Source organism: Delphinapterus leucas, chromosome 7 (assembly GCF_059928025.1).
Source record: "Delphinapterus leucas isolate spDelLeu-1000000601 "Yukka" chromosome 7, BTC_Dleu_Yukka2, whole genome shotgun sequence".
Lineage (NCBI taxonomy): Eukaryota > Metazoa > Chordata > Mammalia > Artiodactyla > Monodontidae > Delphinapterus > Delphinapterus leucas.
The window spans coordinates 50,485,035-50,507,087 of NC_143135.1; the positions used below are offsets into that span (position 1 = coordinate 50,485,035).

General features: G+C 36.6%; 1 protein-coding gene across 3 annotated transcripts in view; it reads right to left on the bottom strand.

The window, feature by feature from the left end:
* FCHSD2 (FCH and double SH3 domains 2) overlaps positions 1 to 22,053 on the bottom strand; it is a 294,342-nt gene that overhangs the window by 73,297 nt on the left and 198,992 nt on the right. For all 3 annotated transcript variants that reach the window (XM_089915292.1, XM_022593750.3, XM_022593747.3), the window contains exon 9: positions 3,659 to 3,781. In XM_089915292.1, the coding sequence (XP_089771418.1) occupies positions 3,659 to 3,781 (123 nt within the window). The remainder of the gene's footprint in view (positions 1 to 3,658; positions 3,782 to 22,053) is intronic.

The window sequence follows — 22,053 nt, forward strand, 5'->3', positions numbered from 1 at the left end:
TTTAATTTCAGCAATGTTCTGTAGTTTTCAATGTACAAGTTTTCCACGTTTTGGATAAATTTACTTCTAAGTAGTTATTCTTCAAATGGTATTGTAGTTAGAATTATTTTCTTAATTTTCTTTCAGTTCATTCACTGATGGGAGTATTATGGAAACACAACAGATTTTTGTGTTTTGATTTTGTATTTGCAACTTCTGCTGAATTCATTTACTAGCTCTAGGACTTTTGTGGAATCTATAGGATTTTCTATAATCATGTCATGTGCAAATATAGATAATTTTACTTCTTTCTTTCTGATCTGGTGCCTCCTATTTCTATTTCTTGCCTAATTGCTCTGACCAGGACTTCCAGTACAATGGTGAATATTAGTGGTGAAAAGTGGGCATCCTCGTCTTGTTCCTGATCTTAGGTGGGGAAAGCTTTCAGTCTTTCACCATTGAGTGTGATATGTGATGTAGGTTTTAAAAAAATGCCCTTTACCATGTTCAGGAAGTTCCCTTCTATTCTTAATCTGCTGAGCATTTTTATAATAAAAGAATGTTGAATTCTGTCAAATGCTTTTCCTGTGTCCTTTGAGATGATCATGTGATTTTTTCCCCTTCATATTATTAAGTTTACTTTTTTGGTAAGTCTTCAAGGTATTAAGAATGACAATACTAGACAATTTAATTTCCAAAGAAATATAGAATAACATTGTTATTTTTGAATTGTTAAAAGATCTACATTATTAATTGGTAGGAATTCCCTTATGCAGACAGAAAGCAAACACACATAAACAAACTGTAAGGCCAGTAGAACTACTTTTAGAATTAACTATGCCAGAGAAAATATCTCTGACAACATCTGCTTCAGTTACATGTAGAAAAGCATTTCATAAAATATTAAGAAGAAAAGCAAGCTTCATAAATAATTAAAATTAAACAAAAGTTCCTAGGGCCAGCTGTTTCCCTTTAGGGGATAAAAGATATAGAGGGCATCGTAAAATTTACAATGTGTCACTATGGATTACCTCCAAAATATCTTTGAGAACATGTACAGTTACAATTTAGATATGTGGAAAAAAATGAATTCCGCCCCCCCACCCCGCAAAAAAAAAAGACAAGCTAGTAATGGTGTAGAATAAAAACCAAAAGAGTTTCAAACTTCTTTTTGGGTTATTAGATCACTAGGTCGCTTTTAGCAGTATAACAAGAGCAACATAACAAGCTCTTTGTAACAGAAAAACACGTGGCATAAAACTTATAGGTATGAGCTCTTCTGGTACTAGGAACAAAAGGGCACAACTCCTAGTTACATCATTCTTACAAAATTTTTATTACTACCACTTTCAATCTAAACAGAAGAGCATCTCATTTATTCCTCATCCCTGGGAGTAAGATACTCATATGAGTGAATGTAGTGGAAAATAAAAGCTTATCTCTTTATGTGTCCAAATCAGTTGATTCATTTTTAATTCACTTTCTATGAAAATAATATAAGCTAAAGAGATAACATAGATAGTAGAAGAGCATGGAAATCACTATGTGTGAGTGTGTGACCTCAGGCGAGCCACATAAACTTCCTGGGTCTGTTTTCCTCTCTATGAAATGAGCATGATAATACCAACCTCAGAGGATGTGCTAAAAACTCCTAGAAAATTGTTAACTGCTGTATAAAATATTAGCACATTTTAAAGACTATATGTTTACCTGTTTTATAAACTAAAGGTAGTGTATTCAAACTTAACTTATTCTTGGAAAAAGAGATTTCAAGGAATTCTGTCTGGGGACAGTCTCTCTGATAAACTTAGAAATGAAAAATGCCACCCTATTACATACTCCCCCCATTGAATGGAAACTGGAAAAACTCACTTTTAAATAATTCATGGATCAATGACAGGGGCGGGGGTGGGGGGGTGGAATGCAGAAACAATAAAAAAGCCCTACAAACGTATCATAGACTGCAATTAAAGCAGAAAGAGAAATTTTTTAGGTTCAAGTGGATTTACTTGGAAACAAGAAAGACTGAAAATATAGAACCTAATAGAAAAAAAGCCTGAAAAAGAATAAAAATATAAACTGTAATAAAGTAGAAAGAAATAATGAATATAAAGGCAGAAATTAAGGAGATAGGAAACAATAACATTGAGAAGTAGAACAAGAGCTGGCTCTTGGAAAACATTAATAAAATAGACTGGTAAGTCTGATCAAAGTAAGAGAGAAAGCACAAACAATATTAGAAATGAAAAGGGAGACAACTACAGAGGCAAACAACTTTATATGCAAATTTATGACATCAAATTTGATAAATGAAATGGACAATTCATCTAGGAAAGTGTAAGTTACCAAAATGTACTAAAAAGAAACAGAAAATCTGAATGGACCAATAAATATAAACAATCTGATTACTAGTCAAAAATCAACCTCTCCATAAAAGGAACAAAACCAAGATATTTTTATAGACTTTTATAGACTTTTCCCTGCAACAACAAAATATACCAATAGTAATAATAAGATGTCAAATGTACACATGTTAAAATAAAAGAATTGTACAGAAACACCTATATACCCACTACCTAGATTCTTCAATTATTATTTTTCTACATTTTCTTTCACTTAACTATCCATCTATTCATCCATTTATCCTTTCTCTACATCCATCCTTTTATATCTTTTATTGAATCCTGGGGGGTGAAAATATAAGAATACAAAAATATGACAGGATTTCAAAGCACCAGACTAGGGATATTTGTATTCCCATATCAACTTAACATTTTAAATGTTTTTCTAAAAATAGAATTGGAGCTATGGTACACTGAAAATAAGAATAAATACACATGGAGGCGTTCAGGAAGAAAAGTCTGTGTCCCTTTTCTTTCCTGTCTTTGGACACTGTCTTGTGAGATGGAGACCGATTCCTTTCCAAACAACTTTCTAAGGTATTAGCTAGTTCCTGCTCCTCCTGCCAAAAAGGAGAATTGAACTGGATCTTTTAAAATAGCAGTTATAAAATGAATATATTTTAATAAATGTATTCATTCAGTCAGGAAACATTTACTATGCACTTAATTTATCAGAAAGAAAATAAGATTTATTAATCGCAGGAACAATTTATCTTCCAAAGGGCAGTTTCTCTACTGCAAAAAATTTTCATCTGTCAGATCCTAAAGAAAAACGATTTCATTTATTTTCTATGTAAACAATGTGACAGGCCAGCAAAGTTGATGGATGTCAACACTTTTGAATGAAAAGATTACTATCAAAGAATGACAGCATATAGAAGGCAAGGTTAATTTTTAAAAACAAGATATTATAACATTAATTTCTTTATCAATTATAAAATGCTAATTTTCCTTTTTGTGCCCCTTTATTATTCTTCACACTGACACATGACCTTGTTGTTTTACGAACTGAGTGTATTCAAAATTCATTTGAGTGAAAGATAAAAGCTCTTTAAACCATTCTTCTCAAGAGCAACATACATGGCAATAGACTTTTTTGACCTTCATCAAGGAGAACAATACACGCTCCAATTTTGTTAGAAGAAATAGCGTTTCCAGGAAATTTGTCCTTTAAAGCATTCTTCTAATGTCATTGGTACCTTCATTTTGTTTGTATGCAAAAAACATTTTAGATTCTAAAATGGATAACATCACATATTGCACTAAAGGTAACTCGCCTTGCTGGAGGTTTCTAATAAAAACTGGAATGTGTTCTGCACAGCTTGGCATGTCTCTAGCTCCGTCCGGCTGAAGGCTATTAAATAATCCTTGAGGTGGTCATATACATTTCCATCAAGAGCCTGTAAAAGAGGAGTAAACAAAAGCAAAAAAATTATGATAAAGCTTTGACACACAATGCCTATTGTTTAAAAGGTAAGTTCAGTTTAAAATCTATTAATAAAAAATTAATAAAAGATATAGGTCGTTATGTAAGAATAAATATAAACCTTAAACAATCACTTGGGAAAACATGAATTTCTCTAATAAATAGGAACTAAAAAAGGTAAACCCCAATATTGTTAAAGTTGTGGGGACAGGGTAACACTTGGGAGACAAAATGCTTCATTTCTGACATTTGTTCATCTGCTTATTAGTTATGTCAACTTCTGTAGTCACTTTATAAGAGTAGGTGTGGGAGTTAAATGAAATAATGGATGTAAAGGATCCAGACACAGTGCCTGGAACAGAACAGACATTCAATAAACATTAATCTCCTCCATTTTTCCTCATCCATTATTGGTAAGATTCTAAATTAATATATTCTTACTATAGAGCAGTCAGAGAAAAAACACAATAGAAATAGTAAAAATAAAAAAAAGACTCAGAAATCCTGTTTTGGGGAAGAAACACCAATGCAAAGTCTACGAAGAGTTTTAAACATTCTTACTTATTTAAGCATTTAGAGCAGAACTCTTTGAAATTGAAAAAAAGAAGAGAAAACCACTAAACATTTGAGATACATTAAGTTATGATATACACAGACTAAAATATGCATAGCCACCAAAATAAAAACTGTGGAAACTGTGTAGATGGAAAAGAATATATTGAATAATTTTAGGCTAACAAAGTAGAATAGAATACATACATACATACTAGCAACAGCTATAGGAAAATATATCAATAGTAATAATAATAAAGGTTCTGCAGTCTTACAAATTAACAAAGATCTTCTTAAAAATTGAGGTAAAATTCACATACCATAAAGGTCACCATTTTAACTATTTCAAAGTGTACAATTCAGTGGCTTTTAGTACACTCACAATGTTGTGCAACCACCACTACTATCTAATTCCAGGGCATTTGTATCACCTCCAAAAGAAATCCCATACCCATTAAGTGGCTGCACCCATTCCGACCTTTCTCCCTGCCTCTGGCAACCACTAAACCACTTTCTTTTTTTAAAATTAATTAATTAATTTTTGGGGCTGCGTTGGGTCTTCATTGCTGTGCGCAGGTTTTCTCTAGTTGCGGCAAGTGGGGGCTACTCTTCGTTGTGGTGCATTGGCTTCTCATTGAGGTGGCTTCTCTTGTTGTGGAGCACAGGCTCTAGGCACGTGGGCTTCAGTAGTTGTGGTTCACGGGCTCTAGAGCACAGGCTCAGGAGTTGTGGTGCACGGGCTTAATTGCTCCGCGGCATGTGGGATCTTCCCAGACCAGGGCTTAAACCCGTGTCCCCTGCATTGGCAGGAGGATTCTTAACCTCTGTGCCACCAGGGAAGCCCTTCTACTTTCTAATTCTATGAATTTGCTTAGTCTGGACATTTCATATAAATGGAATCATATGATATATGGTCTTTTGTGCCTGCCTCTGTCATTTAGCATGTTTTCAAGGTTCATCAATGTATTAGTACATTTTATGGCTAAACAATACTGCATTGTATGGATATGCCACATTTTGTTTATTCATTCATTAGTTGGTGGACATTTGGATTGTTTCCACTTTTTGGCTATTATGGATTTTCCAATTCTCTTGGGTATATACCTAGCAGTGGAACTGTTGGGTCCTCTGGTAATTCTGTGTCTAACTATTTGAGGAACTAACAATCTGTCTTCCACAGTGGCTGCACCATTTTACATCTCCACCAGCAACATATAAAGGTTCCAATTTCTCCACAACCTCATCAATACTTATTTTCCGTTTTTCTTTTTTTAATTATTCAAGCTGTCCTAGTGGTATCTCGTTGTGGTTTTGATTTGCATTTCTCTAATGACTAATGATGTTGAGGGATTTTTCATGTGCTTATTGGCCATTTGTATATTTTCTTTGAAGAGATGTCTACTCAAGTCCTACACTCACTTGTAAATTGGGTTGTTTTTCTTTTTGTTGTTGAGTTGTAAGAGTTCCTTATATATTTGAATACTATTTATATATTTGGATACATATATCTTATAAGATACATGATTTTCAAACATAGTCTCCCATTTTGTGGGCTACATTTTCACTTTATTAATAGTGTCCTTTTTAAAAAAAAAAAATTTACTTATTTATTTATTTGGCTGCGCCGGGTCTTAGCTGCGGCACACGGGCTCTTCACTGCAGCATGTGGTATCTTTAGTTGCAGCATGCGGGATCTTTAGTTGTGGTATGTGAGATCTAGTTCCCTGACCAGGGATCAGTCCCAGGCCCCCTGCATTGGGAGCGCAGAGTCTTAGCCACTGGACCACCAGGGAAGTCCCTCAATAGTGTCCTTTCATGCACAAAAGTTTTAATTTTGTTGAGGTCTAATTTAGCTTTTTTTTTCTTTTGTTGTTTGTGTTTTGGTGTCATATCTAAGAATCCTCAATGGAGGTTTTATAGTAAGGAAATTATATATCCTACTTTCATTAAACATTCACTATAAAATTGACTTTTAAAAAATATACAAATTCTGTCCCCAAAGCATTAATAAATCTGCACGTTCTATAGTGCTTAAACCACTAGATGGCACCATCAAGCACTGTAAATATAGGCAGTGCAAATTCCTTAAGATTCCTTTCCATGAGGTTAGGCAACATCCCCAGAGAGACTGCTGGTGTTAAGTCTGAATAACAATTCCTACCTTAGGACATGCTTTTCATTAACTTGTTAAAAAATGAACATATAGCTACTTCTGATATGAGGTTTTGCCTTAGAATGCTCTTGGTAGATGGTCATATGACCTTGTGTTTGCAGGAAACCTTGGAACATTTTATTTAAACATAGCAAACAGCAATATAGGCATCATGAGCTCCAGCCCACAGAGTTTCTAACTGAGTAGGTTGGGGGTGGGGCCTGAGAATCTGTATTTTCTAACAACTTGCTGCTGGTCTGGGGACCATACTTTGACAACCACTGGACTAAACAGTCATTTTAGCTGATTAGATTGAATATTTATGTAGACTTAGATCCTGGTGACCCTGTAGAAGAACAGTGGCTGGAGGCAGAGAAGTCCACCATCCTGAATAGGGTCAAGAGCACCAATATGTGAAGTAGGCAGATCAGCATCTGTTTTCAATTGAGAATCATGCTCTACTTCAGAATTATAAAGGCAGCATGGGAGAGAACTTGAGTTCTGAAATAAGTTGGATATGGGTTAGAATCTCAGAACTTTTACTTCATCATTTTGATGGTTTTCTCTTCTATAATTAGGGAAAGTGGGAATACCACATACTCCACGGGACACTATGAAGATCAACTAACGTAATGGAAGTGGCCCAATGTTAGTCTCCTTTTTTGCCTTGCTTAAAAATCTTTAATGGATTGGCCACATATTGATAATTATTAAAGCTGGGTAATGAATACATGGGGGTCATTATACTACTATTTTTACTTTGTTGTATACGGGAAATTTTCCATAAAAAATGTAAAAAGAAAATCTGGATATCATATTAGAAAGAAAAAATGATGCTACAAAAAAAATTTTTTTTAAGCTCCCACTGTATATTTTGAAAAGTCAAAATTCTTCAGCTGGTATCTAAAGGCCTTTATAATCTAGTCCCAAACTACCTCTCGTTAGCACCATCTCTTACCACTGTTGTCTGCACTGTACTCACATCCTAACCACACCAAGTCATTCTGGAAAATGACATTTACTATAATGTTTCCAATTAAGTTATTCTCTTGGCCTGGAATGTCCTTCCCTTCTTATTACACACTCAAATAGTAATAATGATGGCTAACACAGGCAACTATATTTACTAATGGCTCACTATGTTCCAAATGCTTTACAAAGCTGACTCAACCAGTTCCTCCTTAGTGCTTCCACAATCTTTTGTATGTTGCATGGGTATTATTGCAAGTCATGGATTAAGTCTTATTCAGGCACAGTGCCTGGCAAATAGCAGATTCTCAAAAATATTTGTAGAATAAATGAACGTTTTACTCTAGAGTTCAATACAGCAACAAAAATGCACTGAATCAGCTCACAGGCAAGCTATTCCCACCATATTCCAGTTAAGAGAAAAATGTACCATTAGTCATCATGTACCAAATACAGTAAAGGCTTTTCTTGGCTTCAGGGACCCAAATGAGGCTTAATGAATTTACATTAGGTGGGAGGTGGGCCAAGTGACTGGGAGCCTCTTATAGCACACAGAGATTAATCTTAAAATATTTCTTTCATCATATCATCATATTCACACCCAGAATACCCCAGATTTTAATTATTACCTTTATAGGGTTGCAGTGTTCATTAACCTGCCCATGTACCAATTTTTCTGGTTGATAAGAATAAGAGAGCTGGAGGTCTTCTGGCCTAGGTGTATTATTGCTAGTGTTCATAAAGTTAATGCAGGAGGTACAAAAATTAAGAAATGGCTGGAATTCAAAACACAGGAAGTGGATGATTACCCTATGATTGGCTCCAGCCCCCTGCCTCAAGTTAACTGCAATTGTTTGAACCAGTGATGATGCCGAGAGATGAAGTTCAAAGCAATTCTGGCTAACACTGTCTCAACCTGGTTTGTGATTAGAAGGTAGAGTGCATATATGGACTTTGATAAAAAGCCAATAATTAAAAAGAAGTAGTTCCCTGAAACAGAATTAAATATTGGGAACCAAAGGAAAGAGCTTGAAAATGCTTTTTACAAATGCTTCCATCACAGTACTTATCACACAGAGTACTTACCATTGTCTACCATAGTACTTAGTAACTGTCTCATGTGGATTATTGCTGCAATCTCCTATTGCTCTGCATACAGTTGTCCCTCCCACCAATATGCAATTCTAAATTGCGTACTGAAAACATTTCTATATGTATCTGATTTCCCCACTACACCATTAATTCCTTGAGGGCAGCAACACTTGTTTCTGCCTATATCCCTACTTTAATCTTAGCAGAGAAAGCCTGCAATAAATGCTTACTGAAATGAACTGAACTGAGAGGGGTGGAAGGTACAAAAGCAGGCCCCAATTATATGAGAGGGAAGGCACTGAAGAAATATTTTGAGAGTAAATTAGAGAGAATCAAGCATTTACTTTATCTTAATTGGGTCAGCTTTACTCCGATGAAAATATATCATGTAATTATTCAGACTGACTTAAATTTTGACCAGACGCTATTTCCCTTCTCTGACTTTCACACCTATATATCCAACTGCCTCTCAGACTAAACCATTCTCTTCTCCAACTGCTCTTCTTCTTGTGTTCCTAGCTTAGTATGTAATGCCACTATCCACTCACCTGCCTAGGTCGGACACTTGGAAGTAAAGGTTTACTTTCCCCTCTGCCTTTCTCTCAACATCTAGTTAATTACTAAATCTTGTTGATTCAATTTCTTAAATATTAATCAAATCCAACCCCTCCTCCTAACCTTCACAGCTACTACCCTCCAGACATCCTGTTTCATCTGGATTACTGCAGCAATCTCCTGTTGCCCTGCATCTTGCCAACCTATTTCTACATTGAGGCTAGGCGGATGTTTCCAAGCTGCATATTTTACTTGACTGCTCAACAATGTTCACTGACTACTCATTACGTTTAAACTAAAGAACAAACAAAACAAAACAAAAACCTTTATGACTTTGTGACTGCATGATCTGGACATGGCTTACCTCTTCGCTTCTTTACTTATTGCTCCCCATTTCCTTTCCTATTATCCCTACAATGTACATCTTTTGATTCCTCCAATATTCCTCTTTTATCTCTGGGTTTTCACAAAGGCTCTTCTTCTTTCTTGACTTCTCTCTACCCTCTCCTCCTTGGTTTGGCTAACTCTTACTTATCAAGATCTTCACTTAATCATTAGCTATTCTGGACATCCAGAATGATTAAGTCTTTTTGCTTTATAACTCCTAATCATAGTGTAAAATTTTAGCATAAAATAGGCATTGGTAATGCCTATTTGTCTGTCTTTGCTTTTGGTTTGTTAAGTTCCACGAAGGGAGGGATCTTGTCTGGCTGTTTACCACTGTGTCTTCTGTACTGAGTGCAGGGTTTGATGTACTGGTAGTATTCAATATATATCTGTTCAACAAATAATACACCAATCAGAATTCACATGTTAAAAAAAAAAAGAATGAGCCCACACTTGAGTCCCATGATGGAAAAGTAAGCCTAGTGATGTTATGTAACACTGGTAAAATTTTGTATAAGCTAGAGAAGAAACTAATTTCACAAAACTCTGTCTAATGCAGTAGTTTTCAAACCTTTTTAGTAGTGGCATCTTTTTATGTGGAATCCCAGACATAAAACATATATGACGTTGCATACCTTCTCTCTCCCTCAGATCCTACTCTCTTGACCACTGGGGTAAACTTGCAGGCCAAGCTGGTATGCAAGACAGAACAGCACACCCCTGCCCTTTGCTCAAACTTATTGGGCAGAGCCTGGCACTTGACCTAAATTAGGTCATCCCTGGGATGGAAGCTGAAAGATGAGTTCAAAATGGCCTATTCTTCCCACCAAATGGCTATTCTTCCCCCCAGGACACTTAAACCAACTCACAAGGAAAAGCAGTGATGAGAAACTTGGCAGAGTAAAGCTGGGAATGGGGGGCAGAGGAGAGGGCAAGAGACTATCCTTGGATTGGGTAGTTCCTGAGCAAGCATCACCTTGTACTTGTGATTTGTTTACCTGAACCAACAAATTCCTATTTTGCTCCAGCTACTTTGAGTTGAGTCATTGTTATTTGCAGTTAAGAGATTCCTTACTAAAGCATTATGGATGATACTTGTAGCCTATATCAGCCCTAATATCTAAATTATTTCTCTTGGTTGCATTATAAGAAAAAATCTTGATTCATAAATATCACTAACTGCAAGTAATAACAATTCAATAGCTTGCCTTACTATTCCTGGTTCTGTTCAATTAAACAGATCTAAAAGTTTGAAGTAGGCAATTTTTATTTCAAAGCTGAATCACAAACACAATCCAAAAGCTTCATGTATTCCTTTTTTTTTTTTGTGGTATGTGGGCCTCTTACTGTTGTGGCCTCTCCCGTTGCGGAGCACAGGCTCCGGACGCGCAGGCTCAGCGGCCATGGCTCACGGGCCTAGCCACTCCGCGGCATGTGGGATCTTCCCAGATCAGGGCACGAACCCATGTCCCCTGCATCGGCAGGCAGACCCTCAACCACTCGCCACCAGGGAAGCCCCATGTATTTCTTATAAATTTAAAGTAAGGTAAAAACTTTTTAAGGCTTACAGTAAATGATAAAAGTGTCACGACTATAATAGTTTGACAAGGACATGCATGGTGAAGATGCATCTGAGCCCTGTCTAGCATTTATATGAGCAAGACACAAGAATGTTTTCTAAGTATAGTTGTATGTTCAATTTCAAATGAGCAGATTTGCACAAATTTCAGTTCCTATATAGATATGTGTGCAGAGCCATAAATTTCACAATCTATGTATGACACATTAGAATTCACATATATGCTCAGAAATGGCAGGAGAAGCATTCTTTCAAGGTTTACACAAATATGAGTTTATCTGGCAGTATGAGCTTCTTGGTGGTTTCCATTATGCAAAAATTTGGGAGGTAACTCATCCAAGTGTACATTTTAAACACAGCCAAACTTTGTTCTTGATTATTTGGTACAAATTGCTAGGGGAAGAAGTCTGTAATACCTAAACTGAGAAACCACGGGGACTTTCATTAGCAATATGTTTTAATAATCTAGCACTGTTTTTGAAAAATCAGAATTTGAATGCCTTTAAGCATCCATGTTCTTTTCAGTTACCTGTAGACCATATATTCTCTTATATATTACTTCTGCCCTCTTTACTCATTTGATCAACTTGATCTCTAAAATCAGCTGAGCTTGGAACTCAACTCATAGTAGTGAATACTCAAAATAGTAAAGAAAAATTGGGATATCCTAAAGACAAATTCAGAAGCTTAGAATTCTAGGGTGTCCTACTAAACATTTACTTTACAGGAAAGTATAAATTCCTGGAACTTATTTGAAGAGGAACATTATGATGAACTAGGAGTTAGGAGAAAGAAAATTTGTCATTTTTCTAAGCATCTGATGCAATTTTCCCTAAAGTAAGAACTTTAAACAGTGGGTTCCTTATTTAGATCCAGGAAGGGCAGAGATTCTGTAGTCATAGAGTTATGCTGAAATCTCTTGAGTTTCCTTAATGCAGCCTAGAAAAAGCAAACCCTTCTTTTTCTGACAGCAATGGGTATTCTACAAGAGTCTTTGGTAAAAGTCAAGGATATAAATATCAAGATGATGATAAATATAAGCTGTCTTAAAATTAAATCATGAAATTCTATAGTCCTCCTTTGCTGATGGAAGAAAACAATAATTGCCTGCCTACATTTGTTTTTCTTTCTGAAAGGACTCCAAGGTGTACTTAGGCAGGATGCAAAGAAAAAGTAGATTTTTACAAATTTAAAGAGATCAAAGCAAGTACTGGGCTGTATTTGCATCACTGTAAATATCTTAATAGATGGTTTAATTTGTCAACTGATATAAAGTAAAATTAGAAACACATCACCTAATTTTATACTTGGTTATTTTATTTAAAAGCACTAAATTACTTCAGTTCTATGGAAGAGGAAACAAGTAAGAAACTTTCTGTCTGTGAATTACAAAGCCAGGAAAGGAAAATTTAATACTGCTTTTCTACAAAGTCTGTGTTGTCAGGCTTCCCTGGTGGCGCAGTGATTGACAGCCCACCTGCCAATGCAAGGGACACGGGTTCGGGCCCTGGTCCGGGAAGATCCCACATGTCGTGGAGCAACTAGGCCCATGCGCCACGGCTGCTGAGCCTGCACTCTGGAGCCTGTGAGCCACAAGTACTGAAGCCCGCGCGCCTAGAGCCTGTGCTCCGCAGCAAGAGAAGCCACTGCCATGAGAAGCCCACGCCCCGCAACAAAGAGTGGCTCCTGCTCACCGCAACTAGAGAAAAGCCCGCGCGAAGCAACAAAGACCCAATGCGGTCAAAAATAAATAAGTTAATTTATTTAAAAAAAAAAAAAACGTCTGTGTCGTCCTCTTGAGTTACTTACTAGCATGCATTATCTAGTTGTGTGTGCTAAAACTATCTCAAAATTTAGGTTGCAACCCCAAAGCAGCATGGTTCAATAGAAAGCTTTGAACCACGTACACCTGCATTCAAATCCCAGTTCAACCACTTACTAGAAATGTCACTTTGGGGAAACACTGAACCTTCTTGAGCATTAAATTCCTGATCTGATAGAGTCTAGAGAGTATGGTACTTACCAAAGATGGTTATTAAAATAATAAACCCTAAACATTTCTATGTTCTACCCAAGAATTTCACCTATTTCCCTTATAGGACCTATATTAAAGGATTTTGGTGACAGACCTGGTTTTGAGTCTTGATTCTGCTGTGTACTTAAGCTGTATACCCTCTCTAAGCCTCAGTTTCCTCATCTAGAAAGAGATAATAATAGTATCTTTTTGTGAGGTCTGTAAAACAGTGTACCGTTTTAATTCCCTTGTTTCTTTTACTAGCTCTTTTTGAGTTCTTTTCGTAGTGGTCACCTGAGGATTACAATTAACATCTTAATTTAAAGCAAACATGTTTGGATTAATGCAAACTTAATTCAACAGAATACAAAAACTATGCTCCTACAGAGACTCCCCTGGTGGCGCATTGGTTAAGGCTCTGCGCTCCCAATGCAGGGAGCCCGGGGTTTGATCCCTAGTCAGGGAACTAGATCCCACATGCATGCCGCAACTAAGGAGCCAGGAAGGTGCAACTAAGGAGCCTTTGAGCTACAACTCAGGAGCCCACCTGCTGCAATTAAGACTCAGTGCAACCAAATAAATAAATAAATATATTCTTTAAAAACAAACAAAAAACTATGCTCCTACATACCTCTATTCTCTCCCTCTTCTTGTCATAGAGCTATATCTTTATACATTATAAGCCCATCAATGTTTTATAATTATTGCTTTATGCATTGTCTTTTATTTTAAAGGGAGAAGTATTTTATTTATTTATTTTTAATCTTTTGGCTATGCGGCATGTGGCATCTTAGTTCTCCAAGGATCAAACCCATGCCCCGTGCAGTGGAGGCACTGGAAACATAGTCTTAACCACTGCACCGCCAGGGAAGTCCCTATTGCTTTATGCATTGTATTTTTTTTTATGCATTGTATTTTTTTTATGCATTGTATTTTAAATCAGCCTTAAATTATCTACTCCTTTCTCAAACTGGATAATCTCAGTTGTCTGATCTTTAAGTTCATGGATTCCTTCTTTTGCCGGTTCAGCTTTGTTGCCAAATACTTCCAGTGCATTTTATTTTATTATTTAATTTAATTTATTTTTATTTTTTTGGCGGTACGCGGGCCTCTCACTGTTGTGGCCTGTCCCGTTGCGGAGCACAGGCTCTGGACGCACAGGCTCAGCGGCCATGGCTCACGGGCCCAGCCGCTCCGCGGCATGTGGGACCTTCCCAGGCCAGGGCACAAACCCATGTCCCCTGCATCGGCAGGCGGACTCTCAACCACTGTGCCACCAGGGAAGCCCTTTCCAGTGTATTTTAATCTCAGTTACTGTACTTTTCAATTCCAGAATTTCTATTTGGTTCCTTTTTATAGTTTCTATCTCTTTGTCCATATTCTCTCTTTGGTGAAACATTGTTCTCATACTTTCCTTTAGTTCTTTGGACATGGTTTCATCTAGCTCTTTGATCATATTAAAAACAGGTGATTTAGAATCTTTCTTTAGTAAGTTCAACATATGGGCTTCCTTGGGGTCAGTTTCTACTGACTCCTTTTATTCCTTGTGTATGGGTTATACTTTCTTGATTCTTTGTATGTCTAGTTTTTGGTTAAGAATGGGACATTTAAAATATAATGTGGCAATTCTGGAAATCAGATTCCCCTCTCTCCCCAGGATATCTTGTTACTCCTGCTGTTTGCTTATTTACTGACCATGTTTTATCTCTGTGCTCCAGGGAATCCCAGAACTTTGCAAGGAGCTTCACAGACTCCAAAAATACTTGATTTAAAAGCTTTAATATTAATATATATCACTTTGACTATCTTTTAAATATACATGAATTTTAGTCCCTCAGCCATTCATTATTTTCCATCTCACCCTCCTGCTAAACAATCTTCATTTCCAACAAACACTCCAGAATTAGCAATCAAGTAAAATCATGTGATAAAGGTGAGTGAATTGGGCAGGCAAACTTAAAGCAGCGTACTTCAAGAGAGTCAAGCCAAGACTATACTGGTCTGAGTATACTGCTTTAGGAAATCCCTTTTGCTCCCATCCCAATCTCAAATCTATTTTGTTCCTCACATATATACTTACAGGCAAAAATAATTAGAGTAGCTTTCCTTATAGTGGAAGCTGAGGATATAATCACATAATTTTTGCGGTCCATAAATTATTTGTGGGAATTTACATTTTGTTTTTATTTTAATAAATCATTTAAAAAGATATAATTTAACCCAGGATTATACAGATGATCACCTTTTACTGGAGTACTGCCGTGTGATTTCTGTGCCAATGCTTGTGTTCACAATCAATGGACCAAGTAGTTTTGCTCCAGTGGTCTTAGGTTAATGAGAATAGGTCTTGAACTTAAAATGACTTTAAACTTAAAATGTAAATGACATAGTTGAAACACAGAGGAGATCAAATGACATCAGTGGGTGCTATACTAACAAAGCGAAAAGAGTGGTGAGAGAAAAGAGTCATTATAGGCGTATGGTAGTATAGGCACTGAGAAATCAAAAGAATCTGAAGAGAATACCATAACTTACATTTCAAGTAGCAATTTAGGGTCAACTGATCATTATCGGCTATTATATTTAATTCATTTTGTCAATTTGAATTTTACTGATTTTATACATTCATTTGTAATTAAATGATAACTCTGTTTTGGTTTCATACTTGTATAAAAGCTATAAGCATATATTTTTAACCTGGGTTTATTTATACATATTTAAATAACACTGTAATCAAAATAATCTAAGAGCCTACAGGAATTTTGCCCATGAAAAAGAGGGTCCTAGATTATTCAAAGGTAAAAAGTTTCATCACTGTTCCAGTTTTTACTCCACCACAGGACTGTTTAGAAGAGCGTGCCTCCTGCTTAGTTAAATAGCAGATTTTTGTTCACCAACTATACCACCCCTGCAGTAAAGAGGGGCTCTTCCTCAGCTGTGGTCCTGATGACCAACAGGTAGTGATGATATGGGCACAGTCACACAGCTGGAAGCAAGAAGATCTGAAGGGACTTCCCTGGTGATGCAGTGATTAAGAATCCGCCTGCCAATGCAGGGGACACGGGTTCGATCCCTGGTCCGGGAAGATCCCATGTGCTGTGGAGTAACTAAGCCTGTGCACCACAACTACTAAGCCTGTGCTCTAGAGCCTGCGAGCTGCAACTACTGAGCCCACATGCCACAACTACTGAAGCCCATGTGCCTAGAGCCCATGCTCTGCAACAAGAGAAGCCACCGCAATGAGAAGCCTGCGCAGTGCAACAAAGAGTAGCCCCCACTCGCCACAACTAGAGAAAGCCCATGCACAACAATGAAGACCCAACACAGCCAAAAATTAAAAAAAAAAAAAGAAGATCTGTAGGGACAAAAGGCCTTAAGGAGGAAAACAGAAAGGCTTCTGGGAGAAACTATGACTGAAGTTCAGATCGTTAGGTATGTAAACCAGAAAAACATACATATCAGTTAGTAAATAGGATTGCTGAAAATAGAAGAATTTTTGGCATTCCAATTTAGATCTAGAATTTCGCCATATTCATCTTTTGGTTGTATTATTTAAATATCTTCTGAGTGCACTTTTGAGACTAAAGTACTGAAATGCCAGAAAATATTTAGCATGAAGAATATAAAGCCTTAGTTTTAATTTAGAAGCATTATCCCAGATATAGGTAGTCTGAAAGTTCCTTACATTGAAATTTTAGGGAAGAGTTAATACACATTTCTTGGATATATGGAACGATTAACAGAAAGGGAATAGTCTAATGCCCTTCAAAGGTTTCTGAACTACAACTGGTGGTTATACTGAACGGGGTCTGATCTTTTATAGCTCAAAGACAGCCTGTGATAGGAACAATCTTAGACATATGGTATATTAACATGTGATAGCTAAATTTCTTTGCACCTGAGTTTTCTATGTAATTTGTACTATGACACAAGGACCTACTGCATAGCACAGGGAGCTCTGCTCAATATCATGTAACAACCTAAATGGGAAAAGAATTTGAAAAATAGATACATGTATAACTGAATCACTTTGCTGTACACCTGAAACTACACAACATTGCTAATCAACTATACTCCTATATAAAAAAAGTTAAAAAAATAATTATTCAACAGTTCAATTCAATAAAATATTTCTTGAGACCCTAAACTATGCCAAGAATGATGTTAAGAGTTGAATCTGTGTTTGTATGTGTGTATTTGAGTATATAACTATGAAGAATTTGGCCAAGTATTGGAGACAAGCATGTAATAGTATGATTTTAATTATACAGGGTTCTAGTAGAGAAGCACCTGAACAAACGTGGAGGTTTAAGGAAGATTTTCTGGAGGAAATGATGCCAGGGTGCATGTGAAAGTCTTAAGAATTACATTAGTCACATTTTTTATTAAGAGAATGGTTCAGTACTTAACTACTGAAATCAGTATTTATCAAAGCTCACCTAAGACTAACATCATTTTGATTATTTTTTCCTAATAAATCAATTCAGAAGGTTTTAAAATGGTCTTTAAGTTGCACCCTAAAGCTGATTTAAGATTATGAATGTTTTCTAAAAAATACATTTTAGAAAGTAAGGATAAGAGCTATAAACATTTTGGTCTTTACATTTAACAGAAGTGGGCTCTGAGCTAAACATGTAAAGCAGTATGTTTTCATAATTTAACACAGTAGTCAACTGTACTTTGGGGGGCATATAGTTATTCAGTATATCAAAGTTTTCAAGTATAGAGTCCATGAAAAAAGAATTTGGCTTTTCTTATTATAAACACTCACATGTCCATACTGAAGCCAATTCCAGCAACAACCTCTGCTGTGCTCAGCAGTATTTGAATCACAGAAAAAGCATTAGCTCAGGACATTTAAGAAGGAAGGAAGTCAAGAAAGACAAAATCAATTTCTCAGCAGTAAAAACAATAATTCCACTTCTAAAAAAGTAACAACTATAAACATTTTTGCACCCAGTTACTAAGACTGTAGGTGTAATAGATTGCTCCTTAAATACCTTTCTAAATAATGGATTTAAAATTATAAGACAAAAATTAAGTTTCTAGGTTCTTATTCCAAAGTTTAATGGTATCTGCAATTATAACAGCTTTAAAGAGTTAACGGAGGTTTATTCTGATTTTAAACGTTGCCTGTTTGGTAAAAACATTCCAGTTTCTGTTAGATTTTGATCTCTTACCGAAAACTACCTGGTTTATAGGAAATCTATGAAGATGGTGAGTGAATCTTTCTGTAATCAAGAAGTAAAGTTCCAGGGAGCTTCTTTAACAACATCTGTGGACTAATAGCTTATTCAGTCTCCTCTGGCAAGAGCCCCTAGTGTTTTATGCAACAGTGCTATAGCCTTTGTGTAAAAGGTGCAAACAAAGCCAAACTAAAATGGCATTTATGATTATTCTTAGCTCTAATTTCATAGAAGCAGGACAAATAAATTTTAGCCCTAAGTGGGAATCAGCTTTGTCATCATTCTTAGCCTTTCAAACTCATCACTACCAAGATTCTAAAGACTGAAAGTCTTAAAACAATATTTAAATGGAATGAGACTGTGTGTATTTGTGGGGGTGTGTGCTCATTCTCTGCTTATCACAAATGCACCACACTTTCAATACTGAAAGGTCTTTTATAACGGATGTTAGTATTTTAGTTGATGTGAACAGGTTTGAGCAGACACATGCATGTCTCCAAAATGCAGTTTCCAAATATCATTTTAATATTAAAGAAAATAATATATGTAATGAGGTTAGTTTAATATGTGGAAAGTAATAAATAGTCAATGAACAAGACTATTTTTATATTTTTGTTCTCCTTTAAGGGGCCAGAGGCCATCTGGATCTTGTTAAATATTGTATCTCCAGTAAAAGGCACATAGAAGGCACCCAGTAAATATCTGTTAAATTATGAATGAATGAATGGCCTGCAATGAAAATGTGTGCTAACAGTACTTTATCTTCCATGTCTAAAACAGTATGTAAGAGGATGTAAGTACTTAATAAAAATATGTTAGATTTCAGTTCGCTTGGTAAGAAATATGGGCTCCAACTCTATTAATATATCATCACTATCTTTAGCATTAACTCTCTTATCCTTTTAATGATCCATCCTTTTCTTCAAATTTTAACGGTTCTGAAGAGTTGTTGAAATAGCACAAAATGAAAATGTTCAACTTATCAGTAAGCAAAAACCTAAAATAATATTAAATTAAGAGTATTACGGGCTTCCCTGGTGGCGCAGTGGTTGAGAGTCCGCCTGCCGATGCAGGGGACACGGGTTCGTGCCCCGGTCCAGGAAGATCCCACATGCTGTGGAGCGGCTGGGCCTGTGAGCCATGGCCACTGAGCCTGCGTGTCCGGAGCCTGTGCTCCGCAACGGGAGAGGCCACAACAGGGAGAGGCCCGCGTACCGCGAAAAAAAAAAAAAAAGAGTATTACACTCATCCAAACTGTTGCTCTCATAAGTGTATCTATTTAATTTTAAAACACAGCTTTGATAAGGGTGTCAGGAAATAGGTATTTTTGTACACTGCTTTTCAGAGTATAAATTGATATAATCTTTCTGGAAGGTAATGAGTCTTATGGAAAGTATTAACAAATCTTTGTTTTTGAACAGGGAATACATTTTTAAAAAGCTGTCTCAAGGAAGTTATCAAAGAGGTATACAAAGGTTAGTATAAAAGAATCTTCACTACAGATTTATAAAAACAGACAAAAGCAGATGTGAAAATCTATGGCATATTGATATAATCAAATACTATGTGGTCATTAAAATCACATTTTCAAGTAATATTTAAAGGCAGGAATATTTCAAAATGTGTTTCATGTGAAAAAGGTACTTGTGAAAACAAAATGATACTGATTTTGAAGCATGTATATACAATATATGCGTAGAAAAAATTAGAAGGTATCAGAATAATGCTTCCCTCATAGAATGAGTTAGGAAGTGTTCCCTCTATTTTTTGGAAGAATTTGAGAAAGACTGGTGTTAATTCTTCAAATATGTGGGAGAATTCATCTATGAAGCCATCTGGTACTGCACTTTTCTATAGAAGTTTTTTTACTATGATTCAGTCACTTTATTTATTATAAAATTATTTAGATTTTTCTATTTCTCCTTCAGTCAGTTTTGAGTTTGTGTTTTTAGGAATTTGTCCATTTTATCTAGGTTATTTGCTGGTATACTGCTTATAATATTCTCTTACAATCCTGACTTCTGTAAGACTGGTAGTAATATCACAATTTCATTCCTGATTTTAGTAATTTAAATCTTTTTTTGGGGGGGGGCAGGGTAGTGGATTGAATGGTGGTCCATAAAAGATATATCCATGTCTTGGGAATTCCCTGGTCGTTCAGTGCTTAGGACTCTGTGCTTTCACTGCCAAGGGCGCAGGTTCAATCCCTGGTCGGGAACTAAGAACTCGCAAGCCACGTGAGGCCAAAAGAAAAAAAAAGTTTCTCAAAAAAAAAAAAAAAAAAAAAAATATATATCCATGTCTTAACCCCTCAAACCTACGAAAGTGACCTTATTTGGAAAAAGGAGTTTTGCACATATAATTAAGACTCTCATCTGTTCTTTTTCTTTTTTTGTTGTTAATTAATTAATTAATTAATTTTTGGTTGCGTTGGGTCTTCGTTGCTACGTGCAGGATTTCTCTAGTTGCGGAGAGTGGGGGCTACTCTTCGTTGCGATGCGCGGGCTTCTCGTTGTTGTGGCTTCTCTTGTTGTGCAGCACGGGCTCTAAGCATGCGGGCTTCAGTAGTTGTGGCTCATGGGCTCTAGAGCGCAGGCTCAGTAGTTGTGGTGCACGGGCTTAGTTGCTCTGCGGCACGTGGGATCTTCCCGGACCAGGGATCAAACCCGTGTCCCCTGCATTGGCAGGCAGATTCTTAACCACTGCACCACGAGGGAAGTCCCTCATCTGTTCTTTTATAAGAGAAAGCAGAGAAAGAGACACGAGAAAAACTGAGGTGAAGACAGAGGTGGAGTGATGCCAGTCTATAAGCCAAGGGACTGCTAAGGGTTTCCAGCAGCCAGAAAGAGGTATGAAATGGATTCTCCCTCAGAACCTCCAGAAGGAACTAATCCTGTTGACACCCTGATTTTAGACTTCTGGCTTCCAGAGTTGTGAGAGAATAAATTTTTGTGGTTTTAAGCCACCATACCTGTGGTAATTTGTTATGGCAGTCCAAGGAAACAAATATGGTCAGTCTACTTAAAGGTCTGTCAATTTTGTTGATCTTTTCAAAGAACCAACTTCTGTTTTTTGCTGATTCTATTGTTTTTCTATTTCCTGCTTCATTTATCTCTGCTCTAATGTTTATTTTATTTATTTTTAAAAATATATTTATTTATTTGGTTGTGCTGGGTCTTAGTTGCAGCTCACGGGCTCCTTAGTTGTGGCTCGCAGGCTCCTTAGCTGAAGCTCATGGGCTCCTTGGTTGCGGCTTGTGGGCTCCTTAGTTGTGGCATGCAAACTCTTATTTGCGGCATGCATGTGGGACCTAGTTCCCTAACCAGGGATCGAACCCAGGCCCCCTGCATTGGGAGCACAGGGACTTAACCACTGCACCACCAGGGAAGTCCCTGCTCTAATGTTTATTATTTCCTTCCTTCCTCTTGCTTTGCGTTTAGTTTCCTCTCATTTTTCTAGTTCCTAAGATGGAAGTGAAGGTTAGTGATTTGAGATCTCTCTTCTTTTTTAATGTATGTGTTTACAACTATTACAGGCTCTGGAAATCAACCAAAAGCAAACAATAAATTGAAAAACTGCTGACCTTTGGGTAAGAATAGTGGCAATTGTGGCATTCTTGCCTGGGGCTGTTCCCATCTCTGTTCAGTTCAGTTAGGTAATAGTTCTACCAGAATAAGGTAGAACTATTTTGAAAACCAGCAGTGAAAACCAGCAGGTTCACTGCCAGAGAGACTAACTTGATTTGGAGCAGAGATTTAAA